Source organism: Tursiops truncatus, chromosome 14 (genome assembly GCF_011762595.2).
Source record: "Tursiops truncatus isolate mTurTru1 chromosome 14, mTurTru1.mat.Y, whole genome shotgun sequence".
Lineage (NCBI taxonomy): Eukaryota > Metazoa > Chordata > Mammalia > Artiodactyla > Delphinidae > Tursiops > Tursiops truncatus.
The window spans coordinates 4,261,574-4,273,885 of record NC_047047.1 but is presented as its reverse complement, the minus strand read 5'-3'; the positions used below and the strand labels follow the sequence as shown (position 1 = coordinate 4,273,885).

At 43.4% G+C, this 12,312-nt stretch overlaps 1 protein-coding gene across 1 annotated transcript in view; it reads left to right on the top strand.

The window, feature by feature from the left end:
* The window catches only part of SLC9A4 (solute carrier family 9 member A4), a 58,770-nt gene extending 49,709 nt beyond the window's left edge, over nucleotides 1-9,061 (top strand). Inside the window, exons 10-12 of the mRNA XM_019931023.3 lie at nucleotides 988-1,119; nucleotides 1,872-1,959; nucleotides 7,990-9,061. Coding sequence (XP_019786582.2) covers nucleotides 988-1,119; nucleotides 1,872-1,959; nucleotides 7,990-8,345 — 576 coding nt within the window. The 3' untranslated portion in view covers nucleotides 8,346-9,061. The remainder of the gene's footprint in view (nucleotides 1-987; nucleotides 1,120-1,871; nucleotides 1,960-7,989) is intronic.
* The last annotated feature ends 3,251 nt before the right edge of the window (nucleotides 9,062-12,312 follow it).

The following is a 12,312-nucleotide window of genomic DNA, read 5'->3' as shown; positions in this document are numbered from 1 at the left end:
GGCCCAGCCGCTCCGCGGCATGTGAGATCTTCCTGGACCGGGGCACGAACCCGCATCCCCTGCATCGGCAGGCGGACTCTCAACCACTGCGCCACCAGGGAAGCCCTATCATCCTGTCTTTACGTAGTTCATATGGCTCCTCTCCTCTGCCATGGTCCTCTTGCTCTCTTGAAGGAAAAACCAAAGGTGAAATCCAGGACAACTGTCTGTCTGCTTTGTTGCTCGTGGGAAGTCTACAGTTTTGAGGCTTGTCACAAAAGGTGACATCTGTAGTCCTCTAGTTTGGGTGAAAGAGATTCCCGTTAAGCACTTCGTAAACATCTGAGGACCATGCTGGTCTGTGGTTCAAGACAAATTTTCACTGGCCTCTGTGAAGATAAGGAAGACATTTTTCATAAAACTAAACTGATTCAATTTGAAAAACTGTTCTGTATCGAAGATCATGCCCGTCCTACTACTTTGGTTAAAAGACTTTTTCCTTTTTGAACTGATGGTGGTGATACTAATGGGCTGATTTTTTTGTGCGTATCTTTGATTGGCAACATTTTAAAATAACAACCGTCTAGACATTGCCGAAGTCATTTTTAAATTCCCCTGATCCCTAAACACTCAGCAACCGCTGGCCTAGCATAACAAACGTGACCTGGGAAAGAGAGTGTGTGCTGGCTGGGGGGGCACCGAAGTCTGTGGGTACCTCGGGGGTGATCACTGTGGGAGGTCACAGGGGGACAGCGCAGATGGGGGGCACTAGCCTGTGAGCCAGACGCAAGGCTCCCACCGCAGCTTGGTCCTGAGGGGCTGGCCCCGAGCACAGACCTTTCCTCCGGGGCCACAGCTTGTGCCTGTGTAATTGAGGCAAACGCTCAGAGGACCTGAGCACCACCTGCTCACTCTACTAGTCTTTGTTCTTGGTTTTTCCATGGTCTCCTGAGGCTGGAAGTTGTGCTGAGATGTCTGTACATGTTTGACATCCCCTTCTTTCTACAGACCCTGTCCTACAACAAATACAACCTCAAACCCCAAACGAGCGAGAAGCAGGCGAAAGAAATCCTGATCCGCCGCCAGAACACCTTCAGGGAGAGCGCGAGGAAAGGTCACAGCCTGCCCTGGGGAAAGCCGGTAAGGCGGAGACACTGACTCACCTGAGCTGGGCCGGGCCGGAGCAGGGCCTTGTCAGGTGACTACCTCAGTATTTAAACAAACAAACAAAACCACTACCTCGTTGACAGAAAAAGACAAAACTAAGAGGGTACAGGACACCAGACACCCCCTTCTCTGGGCCTGGGCCCTTTGGAGCCCAAAGCATCGGTCCACGGGGTATGTGGCAGCAAACTGCCCTCCAGGATGGGTCAGTGACTGGAACACACTCCCTGGGCTGTGAGGCTAGACTAGCTCCCACGGTGGCCAGGGACTGGACATTCCAGGGGACCATCCGTGGACAGGGACCCTGGCTCTAGGAAGCTTACTCCTCCCCCAGGGAGATACAGGGAGGAATTTGTTCTCCCCACGTCTCTGGGACCCTATCTTCATGGCAACCACTGTGCATCTGAGCTACTCCATCTGAGGCCATATCCAAGCTATCTTACTGGGACTCTGAATGGAGGTTGGGTCTGGAGTAGACCCTAATCTCTACCCTAATGTCAGTAGGGCTGCAGGAGAAACGTTGAGAGGTTTATCATGGTCTATTTTATCATGAGAGGGAAAGGACATATACTGAAGGCGGAGGCATTTTGTTTCCCTTAAACTGAAGTAACTGAAAGGCAGTGATCCGAACACGATGCTGCAGAGTGGGTCTGTATCTCTCACTTTGTCGTGTGAAGCTGTCAGTTGCGTGGCTAACTCTGCTTTTTATTTCTCCTTGTTACCCACAGGCTGGTACCCGAAACATCCGCTACCTCTCCTTTCCTTATAGCCGTCCTCAGCCAGCAGGCAGAGATGTGAGGGTGGCTGAATTCACAGGTAACCTGCATCCCTGGCTGCTTCTCTTTTCTGGAAAGGTTCAGATGGTAAACTGTTTCAGGCTTGTGGGCCAAAAGGCAAAATCAAGAATATTATGAAAGTACGTATATGACAAGAAAAAGAGAACACAAGTATTTTATTAGTTGAATTCAGAACTATAGTGATGAACACTGAAATTTGAAATTCATATAATTTTTACTTAACAGGAAATATTCTTTAAAAATTTTTTTTCCAGCCATTTAAAAGTGTAACAACCATTCTTAGCTCAGGGGCCATACCAAAAGATGCATCAGAGAGATACACCTGGGGGTCATCAACTGCTGACCCCTGTCTTAGGGAAACATAAAATGGGCCCTTCTTTGAAGTGGTGGGATTCTCCTGTGTTTTATAAATTAGCAGAATTCTCCAAAGTTGGCTAAATTTTACTAAAATAACTTCACCAAATTTACTGATTGGATGTTTCCCATTTAATACCTATTACTTAAATAGAATTCTTAGAGTTATTGAAACTGGCTATTGTGCTCATAAAAGCTATTATTATTATTATTTTATTTTATTTTATTTTTGGCGGTACGCAGGCCTCTCACTGTTGTGGCCTCTCCCGTTGCGGAGCACAGGCTCCGGACGCGCAGGCTCAGCGGTTATGGCTCACGGGCCTAGCCGCTCCGTGGCACGTGGGATCTTCTCGGACCGGGGCACGAACCCGCGTCCCCTGCATCGGCAGGCGGACTCTCAACCACTGCGCCACCAGGGAAGCCCCAAAGCTATTATTTTTTAAACGTGTATATAAAATGATTTTCTATTAGCATAAAGTGGCATATAATATATATGATATGCCATGTTCTCTAGTTTAATATTCCTAAATTTTTAAGACTTGGAATCACATTGGAAATTTGAATAAACTAAACATATAGGATTTGAGAGTTAAATCTTTGAAGAGTGAATATAATTATTCCTTACAATGAAACTTTATTTTTTTCTGATATAAAAACATGCTTGATATAAAATCAAAGTCAGCCAGTGGAGAAAAGCATAAAAAAAAATTTAAAAGCACTCGAAACTCCAACACCCAAGATACTCACTATAGAACATTTTGGTAAGCATCCTTCTATAATTCTATCTATATCATCCTGATCTCTACCCTACCTGGACCTGATACAAACAAACAAACAAAAAATCACAAACACACAGCAAGGTATTATACATAAACTCATAATACAGTCATTGTTCTTCAATATTTATAAATTGTCTAGTTCACTCAACCATACGTTGTGGACATATTTTAGTATCAACAGATATGAACCTAGTAATCATTTCATGACTTAATAATAGTCAATTATATGAAAGCCCCCTAGCTTATTTAGCAAAATCCTTATTAACAAATATTTAATGCTTCCAATATTTAATGAATATAAGCAAAGATATCTAATAATTTCTTTGGATTACTTGTGATTGATTTTTGCTCAAATAACCAATTACTCCCTTAGTATATATTCCTGGAAGCAAAATTTTTAGATAAAAAATTACGTATATTTAAATTTACCTTCAGATCAACAGTTGTGAGAAAGGTGATCTCTGAACGTTTTCAGCATCACTGGGCTATTCTGAGTTAACGTTTGAGTAGTCTACTATATGACAGGATAAAATCTATATACCACAGTTAATTCTCATCTGAGTCTTTTTGATTTTCAGTGAGGTTGAACATCTTTTCATATTTTTAGAGGCAACCATATTTCTTTCGAGGAAGTTTTTGTTTCTGCTGTTGCCCATTTTTTTCTGCTTTTTTTTTCTTAAAACGAATTTGAAGAACACCGTATAACACGAATATCACTCATTGTTTCATATTTGCTGCCAATAATTTTTCCTAAAGTTTCACATTTATCATTTAGTTTTTAGATATACTTGTCTTCAAATTTTTGTATTCTGATTCATCAAATCGGCTCAATCTTCCACAGAAACATTAGAAAAATGATTCACCAAGTGATTTAAAATCTAGAACTTTCATAGTTTAATTTTTTCAATTTCAAGCCAAATGGCTAATAGTTATTTTGATAATAAAGATATTTATCTTTGTGTAGGTTAAGACAGAGACACATTTCAAATTGTTTTCAAATGGCCATGCTCCTGCGCCAGCACCTTCTTTTCCAATTTTGTTGTACTAGTCATTTACCCCTAAACTAGAGAGTTTGGACACTTAATTCTGTTTCATCGATCTAGTCATCTATTCCTACGTCACTTTCTTCTAAGTAGTATTATTTTATGTTAAAAAGAACTATAATACAGACAAAAGCAAACAAAACAAAAGAACAGCAAGCATAGGGTGTATAATAGATTAATTTTTAAAACTCTTCCTGGTACAAGCAGCTGGTGCTATTTATGTTGCTTGAGTGATAGAGAACACGAAAGCCTCACAGTCGCTTCTTGAGATGAATGTCAATATCACAAGCTACGGTAGCAAAAAATAACCACACAGCAGCCTCAGCTGAGCACTAATGTACAAACACGTTATAAATAACATACAGCGGGATAGTAAAAGAATACTACACCTTACAAAGTAGGACTTATCCCAGAGGTGGGGTTGTTTAACATTTGGAAAATGCATTTACATTATTCGCCAGATTAATAGGTCAAAGCATCCTTTCAATAGATGCCCTAAAACACATCTCACTCACGCTTTCAATAAAAATCATAAGATCCTAGGAAAACACATATAGGACTTATATGAAGACAACATAAAACTCTCCTTTTCCATGCTTCATTTCCTCTCTGTAAAGAGGAGAATGTTGGTACCTCCCACATACAAGTGTTGCCCTGAGTGAAGCCATTTGGTGCAGGTAAGACTCTTAGAACAGTTCCTGCAACCAAGTAAGTGGGCAAGAAATATTAGCCATTATTGATTTTATTACTAGTGAGGGGTATCGAAGAAGACTTGACTTGGGCAGATAGGGGTGTTCTTGAAAAGAAGACGGTACTTTAGAAATGTCAGTTCTGGGCTTCCCTGGTGGCGCAGTGGTTGAGAGTCCGCCTGCCGACGCAGGGGACGCGGGTTCGTGCCCCGGTCCGGGAAGATCCCACATGCCGCGGAGCGGCTGGGCCCGTGAGCCATGGCCGCTGAGCCTGCGCGTCCGGAGCCTGTGCTCCGCAGCAGGAGAGGCCACAACAGTGAGAGGCCCGCGTACCGGAAAAAAAAAAAGAAAGAAAGAAAGTAAGAAATGTCATTTCTACATGAGTTAATCTAGACGTGGAATGAAATCTTAGTCCCAATGAATTTTTTTTTCTTTCAAATGTGCTCAACTGGTTCTAAATTTCATTCGGTGAGGAGAAACAGTGGGTAACCTAGAAATCTGGGAAGGAAAAGTGAGACTTGTTTTATCAGTTATTCTTAAGTTTTAAAGAATTATAATAATAATCAGGATTAGACTGAGATAGTCCTCCGTGGGTATCTGGGCACAATTATTTGCATCCACCTTCTCTCCAAATCTGAAGCCTTTACGCACCAGGACAAGGTCAGGGAATGGCTGGAGGGGCTCTAGGGGAGGACGTAGAGGGAGGTGTAGCATCCGTCAGGCAGCCCCCTGATGTCCCCCGCAGCTAACCAGGCTGTGACGTGCAGAGCACTGTCCCTCTTCGCTCTCCCCTTGTCCGCCCGTGTTAGGACACCCCTTCTCTAGATGTCTGGGTGCTCCCTGCTGGATTGCAGGCTCCACACACTCCTCCAAGCTCCTTTGCCTTTGGGGCTCCCTTGGTGTTGTAAGTAGAGAGGTCCTGCCTGGACAACCCTCCTAGAACCCAGGAGCACTGGGGAAGGTGAGCGACTTCTGTGGGTGGAGTGTGGCGATGGTTGCCCTACTATGTCAATGTACTTAATGCCACAGAACTGTACACTTCAAATGCATTAAATGGTAAATGTTATGTTTGATGTATTTTACCACAGTTAAAACGAAACAAAACAAGACCATGGGGAGGGCAAGGTCCGGGTCTCTAAACAGCCTTTGTTGTATCAGGAGTGGGTTAGGCTCCGCCCTGCCCTGAGCAGAAACCCTTTCCCTGTCTCTCCTTCACCCACCCCCCGGTGCCCGTGTCCAGAGGTTAGAGCTCTCAGCCAGGTGGAAGGTAGAGGAACAGACACTCAGATTTTGCTGCAAAGGTTTCCATTGATCTCTCCCTGGAACTGCACTGCCTGGCGCCAACCTGGAGGAGGACTGTGCAGATAGGAGAGTCCCCACCCTTCCTCCTTCCGCCTTCCACTTTCCAAGCAACTCCTTCTTCCCGTTTTGGATGGATCTAGTGACTTAAGTTGAGTGGAAGCTTGCAAGTCACCTGCCCAAGCCTCTCCCAAGTTCTAGGACCCCACTTTTCAGTAACCAGAAGGTGGGCAGGAGATGCAGCTGGAATCTGTCCTCTGAGGGGGACCTTAGCTCAGAAGGATGGTTGGAAACCAGGAGTGGGGCTGAGGGGAGACAGAGGAAGGAACGGCTCTTGGGGGCAGAAGGACCAGCTGTTGTTTTCTTAGTTAGCGTTTCAGGCACCAAAGCATCAAGAGGAACTCTGGTTCCAGACCAGATCGTAAGCACAAATTAAAGGGAAGTCCTGAAAAAACGGCCAAATATTTTAACTCACTTTTTTTAAAATTCAAAGCAGCTGATTCCCCTCCTCCCACCTCCCACCCCCTCCTGAACTTCCAGACAACCTTCTCAGGACAATTTGGTCACATTTTTGGAAAAATAGTATTGAACAGGATATTTGAAGTTTTTCTGATGTCCCACATTCCAAACACATTTCGTCAAGTATAAACCTGTGTACATATTAGTTCTAGCTGTGAAGTTTTTGTTTTGTTTTTTAGAAGGAAGTAGAGAGTGGGAGAAAGAACCCTATTTCAGATTTAAATATAGATCTCTTAAAGTACCTAAGTTTTCAGGAGAATATTTAAAGGGAAAATACATGTATAAGGTGAGAACTTGAAGAAATGAGAAGAAATGAGATTTCTGAAAAATCCTCCCTGGAAGGCATGTGCACAGTGAAGGAGGGAAAGACAACGTCCCGGACGTGGTTTAGATATCTGGAGGGGACATGACATAGGTACCCAATGGCTGCCCTGCACTCTTGACGGAGCTGTCCTGACCCACACACAGCTTTTATAAAGGAGACAGGGACAGCCTGGGGAGGAGCAGATGCCAGCTTCTCAGACAGGCTGTGCTCAAACTGCAGACCCATCCTCACTGTGTGATACTGAAAGTCACTTAACCTCTTAAAAACCTAAGAGATGAGGCTCACAATTTTCCTCCTCTCAGAGTGCTGTTGTGAGGATTAAATGGCATAAGATGCAAAGAGATCAGCACCGTGACAGCACAGAGTAAGTTCTCAGTAAGTGGACGTTCCCATCCTTGTTGCCGTCGTGGGCCAGACGCACGCTGTGCACACCTCACATCCTCTGAAAGGAAGGCATCACGGCTGTTTCGCTACTCGTGACTCTGCTGTTGTCCTCTCCCATCCCTGTTTCTCTAAGATTAGCTATTTCAAGGTCAAAAGGATGAAACTCAGATTTAATGATTTCTGGTAGCCACCGATTAAAAATCAAACCTAGAGTTAAAAAATGAAAAAAAAAATCAAAACAAAACAAAAAACCACAAACAAACCTAGATAAGATCCACCTTTTCATATCATAGTACCTTGGAACCTTCAGTTTACCATTGGTCTTTGACAACACAAAGCATCTTTTTGTGCTTTATGGCTAATGGATCTGATTTTGTGAGAAACACTCCCTCATTTCCCTGGGAGAGGCCAGCCGGACGCACAGGTTTCCATGCATTTCTGTTTATTTCTCACACCGCGTCTATAGCTTCTACTCCACCCCACCTTGGGGTAGCAACCTCGGAAAGGGAAAACCATGCTGATGAGAAAGGTGAGTGAGTGTAGGAGCTGGAACAGCAGGAGGACTCTTCTTCCCTCTGAGTTCTCTCGCCTGGATATGAAGTCTCCACTCTCTGATCTAAAGTCCTCTTCTTTCCTCCTTCGATTATCCTTTCCCAGATCATGACGGCAGTGACGCAGAAGTCCCCACCATCATGTTCAACACACACTCTCCAACGGGGTCACTTCAGGAAGGACAACGGACACAAGAAATAATCCCGATGAAGAACTTACACAGAGGAGGGAAGCCAGCCCACTTGGGCTATCAAAGAAATAGGGCCCAAGAAGAACAACTGGGCGGGGGCAGAAGGGTGGTTTTGAGGCCCAAACCGCTCTTTCATGCAGTAGATGAGGACTTCGAATCTGGGGAGGAGAGTGAGGAAGAGGCCTCAGCCATTGGGTCCCGATGGTCAGCTGAGCACAGACCCGGCAGGGACCTACAGGGATCCCATAGCCCTTTGCTCCAAAGCAAGTAATGTCACGGTCCACAGGATTGTGTTGGGTTTTTCCAGAGTCCATGTTCCGATTACTGTGAAAGAAGGATGTTCAGAGTTCTGAAGAGAGCAGTTGAGTTTTGTTCTTGTTTATTTTTATTTTTTTGATGTGGACCATTTTTAAAGTCTTTATTGAATTTGTTACAATATTGCTTCTGTTTTTTTGTTTGTTTGTTTTTTATAGTTTGGTTTTTTGGCCACATGTGGGATCTTAGCTCCCCGACCAGGGATCAAACCCGCACCCCCTACATTGGAAGGCAAAGTCTTAACCACTGGACTGCCAGGGAAGTCCCTTGAGTTTTGTGTTTGTTCCTGGTTTTGGGAAGCTATTGTGACTCTCTAAGAGGCAAGGAGATTCTTCAGAGGACTGGGAACCGACTCGCAGTCTCTTCCACATTCTTAGCTGTGCTTAGCTGTGCTTTGTAGACGAATTCCCTGTGAGAGACAGACGTCAGTCACCCCAGGGGTTATTCACTAAATGTGTCATTCATGTAATTTATTGAGATACAAACATGATTGGTCAATAATTCCCCTTGAGGGCTTCCCTGGTGGCGCAGTGGTTGAGAGTCCGCCTGCCGATGCAGGGGACACGGGTTCGTGCCCCGGTCCAGGAAGATCCCACATGCTGCGGAGCGGCTGGGCCCGTGAGCCATGGCCGCTGAGCCTGCGCGTCTGGAGCCTGTGCTCCGCAACGGGAGAGGCCACGACAGTGAGAGGCCCGCGTACCGAAAAAAAAAAAAAAAAATCGGACACACATAACAAACTTATGGTTACCAAAGAGGAACGTGGTGGGAGGGGATAAATTAGGAGTTTGGGATTAACATATACACACGACTATATATAAAATAGATAACCAGCAAGGACCTACAGTATAGCACAGGGAACTCTACTCAATACTCTGTAATAACCTATATGGAAAAGAATCTGAAAAAGAATAGATACATGTATATGAATAACTGAATCACTGAGCTGTACACCTGAAACTAACACAACATTGTAAATCAAATATACTCTAACGTAAAATTAAATTAAATTTCAAAAAGAGGAAAATGTTAAAAAAAAATCCTACAGCTCAAAAAAAAAATCGGACAAACCTATTTCTATTGCTTGCCTGAATGGTCTTGGATTTCAGTGAATTCTGAAGTTGGGTAAAGAGGCATTTCCTTGTATTCATCCTATGCAGAGGCTTTCCACCTTAAAAGGGATTCCACATGTTTTCTGGTGTTTGGGATGTGGTAAATATCCTTATTTATCCTCCCCAAACCTGATGTGATGCCATGGGAGCGCTTCTGTCTTTATTCAACCTGGTAAACGAGAAACGTAGGCTGTAGAAGGGAGTCCGCCATGACAAAGTGCAGATCAGATTCTAGATACTTTACTGTTCTCCCTTCATGCTTTTCTCTCTCTCATATCAGCCATATACTTCTGTGCTTCTCTTCTTGGAAGAAAATACAGGGTCACAGGCGTTAGAGCTGTAACGACCACCTGAGTTCAGTGATTAGAATGACCCTTCCTACCTAGGGGGTGAGTGCTGTGACAGGTGTGTGGCAAAGCTCAGGTCTTCAGCCTGCAGGGAGGCTTGCAGGATACTCTTCACCTACTCGGGTGCCTACCACTCAAATGATTTGGCTTTTTAAATCAATATAGTTAGTTCAGAGCTCTGGCTCTGAAGCCAGACCACTTTTAGCTGTGGGACCCTGGGCAACTTAATTATCTTCCCTAAGCTGAAATTTGCCAATTGATAAAATAAGGTAATAATTTTATCTACCTCCCAGAATGATCGTGAGGATTAAATAAGATAATATCTGTAAAATGCTTAGCTCAGTGCTTGATCATAACGGCTATAATTATTTAGGCTAAAATATATGTGTTCATGAGAGAGGACATACATTGGTTTAATCACATGAAGAGTGATGACAGACATCTGAGACCTTTCTGAGAGGCAGTTTGATGGACATAACAAAGGATACTTCGGGGCACTGGGAAGAAGATGTGACAGAATTAGAGAGCATTGAAAACCATCATCACAGCTCGACCCGGTCGAGTCTCCAGCCATCCGTCAACCAACAGCACAACCAGAAATAAGGTCTGGGTATGCATTCATGTTTTTCAAGCAAAGCTCATTTATGTTTGTGTCATTACCTCAAAATGACTGCATTTCCTTGCTTTGGAGTTACCCTGGTGTCCAATTCTAATCATCGTTGATTCTCAGAAGTCAGTGAGTTGAGAAGCCCTGTCTCTGCCTATTACGATAGGCACCCAGTGAGAAAGGGAAAACTCCTCTTTTTTGGGGAAACATCAATGGGCTTTCATTCTTCAACTTGGAATCTTTCCTATACGGGGATCTGTCCTCCAGAAAAGTGATTCCCTTAACTTATAAATATTAACTAGAGAGATAGGTGTTTAAGAATTTTAAGCACGGGGAAAAAAATACCTTCTAGTCATAACTTTCTAAAATTAGGAAAAGTTCGTTTTTAATAAATAAAATCAGTGAACGTATTGATGTTGTCTAAAGTTTTTGCAAGTATATTTTATCCAAGAATAATGCGGGTGGTTTCTTGTAGTTTTTAATTGTTCTTTCCTGACTAAACTCTGTCAAGTATCTTATTTCTAACTCTTCCTGAGAAAACCCAGCCATGCAGACAGAAAGCTCCCCTGTTAGAACATCAGTCACTGTTAATTGTTAATTGGGCCATAAGCCAAGGGGAATAAAAGAGATGCCTGCCTCAGTACTAGCTACTCCTCTAATTAGCAAGGGATATGTTGTTTCATCTGGCCACAGTATTTGATTTAATAAATTCTTTTTCTTTCTGAGACTCTAACCAGCTTCCAAGCCAGGGATGCTCAAGAAGTATGACAGGTGAGAGGTCACAATTTCCACCCCCCAGGCTTCTTACTCAACAAGGTAACTGGAACCATGTTGTAAAATGAACCAAGGGGGTCACTACTCTGTTTCCAGGCAGAGTAATACAGATCGCGAATCAAAATGGTTGGTCCTAAAATCAAGGTACATACTTCGTGTGCTAAGGAATCAGGCTTGACTAGAACAGTCATAACAGGCAGCATGTACAGAGCGCTTACTACACGTCGGGCACTATTCCAAATGCTTTTTATATGTAAATGCAGCATCACCCCATCTTTGTTGTGTTGCTGTTGTTTGTTTGTTTTTTGGGCACACCGTGTGGCTGGCGGGATCTGAACCTGTGCCCCCTGCAGTGGAAGCTTGGAATCCTAACCACTGGACCCCCAGGGAATTCCCAGCATCAGCCCATCTTAAGTGAAAGGATACAGGTTTAGAGAGATGCAGTAATTTGTCCAAGGTGTCCCTGCTTCCAAGGAAGACCTTGGAAACCAGGTCTGTCTGATTTATAGTCATTGACGTAAACTTTTTCCCTGAGAAGAATTGATAAGTGTCTCAAATCCACACATCATGATATTTCTCACTTGGGAAGGATTCAGTGGGAAGAAACAGAAACTCCACCCTGCCAGAAAAGAACTTTGCTTTAAAATGGAAATAAATACAGTGGAAGATGATGTGATTTTGAAAATCTGTTTTTACAAATTTAATAGATGATCTAAAAATCAGATGACAAGCAAGATTGATCACTTGTGTCGTTAAGATTATTTTCTGAAGACAAATAAAATGTTTTTGAGTGATTTTAAATTGAGTCTCTTTTGAATATCAATTGTATGTTGTTTCCAAAGACCTTTGTTCTTGGTTCCCAAATGAGGTCCCCAACCAGACAATCTCCACAGCCCTGGGCGGCTCTGAACCACTGCACTATGCTATTCACTTACGATGGAAATATAATCCGACAACCCACTGAAAGGATGGAAGACGGCAGGGAGAATGACTTTGACTGTATAATATTTAAAGAGGAACATATTCTTGGTAACTGTACCATTTATGGAAAGTGTACTTTGTGCCCTGCTTTTCACTAAGAACAGT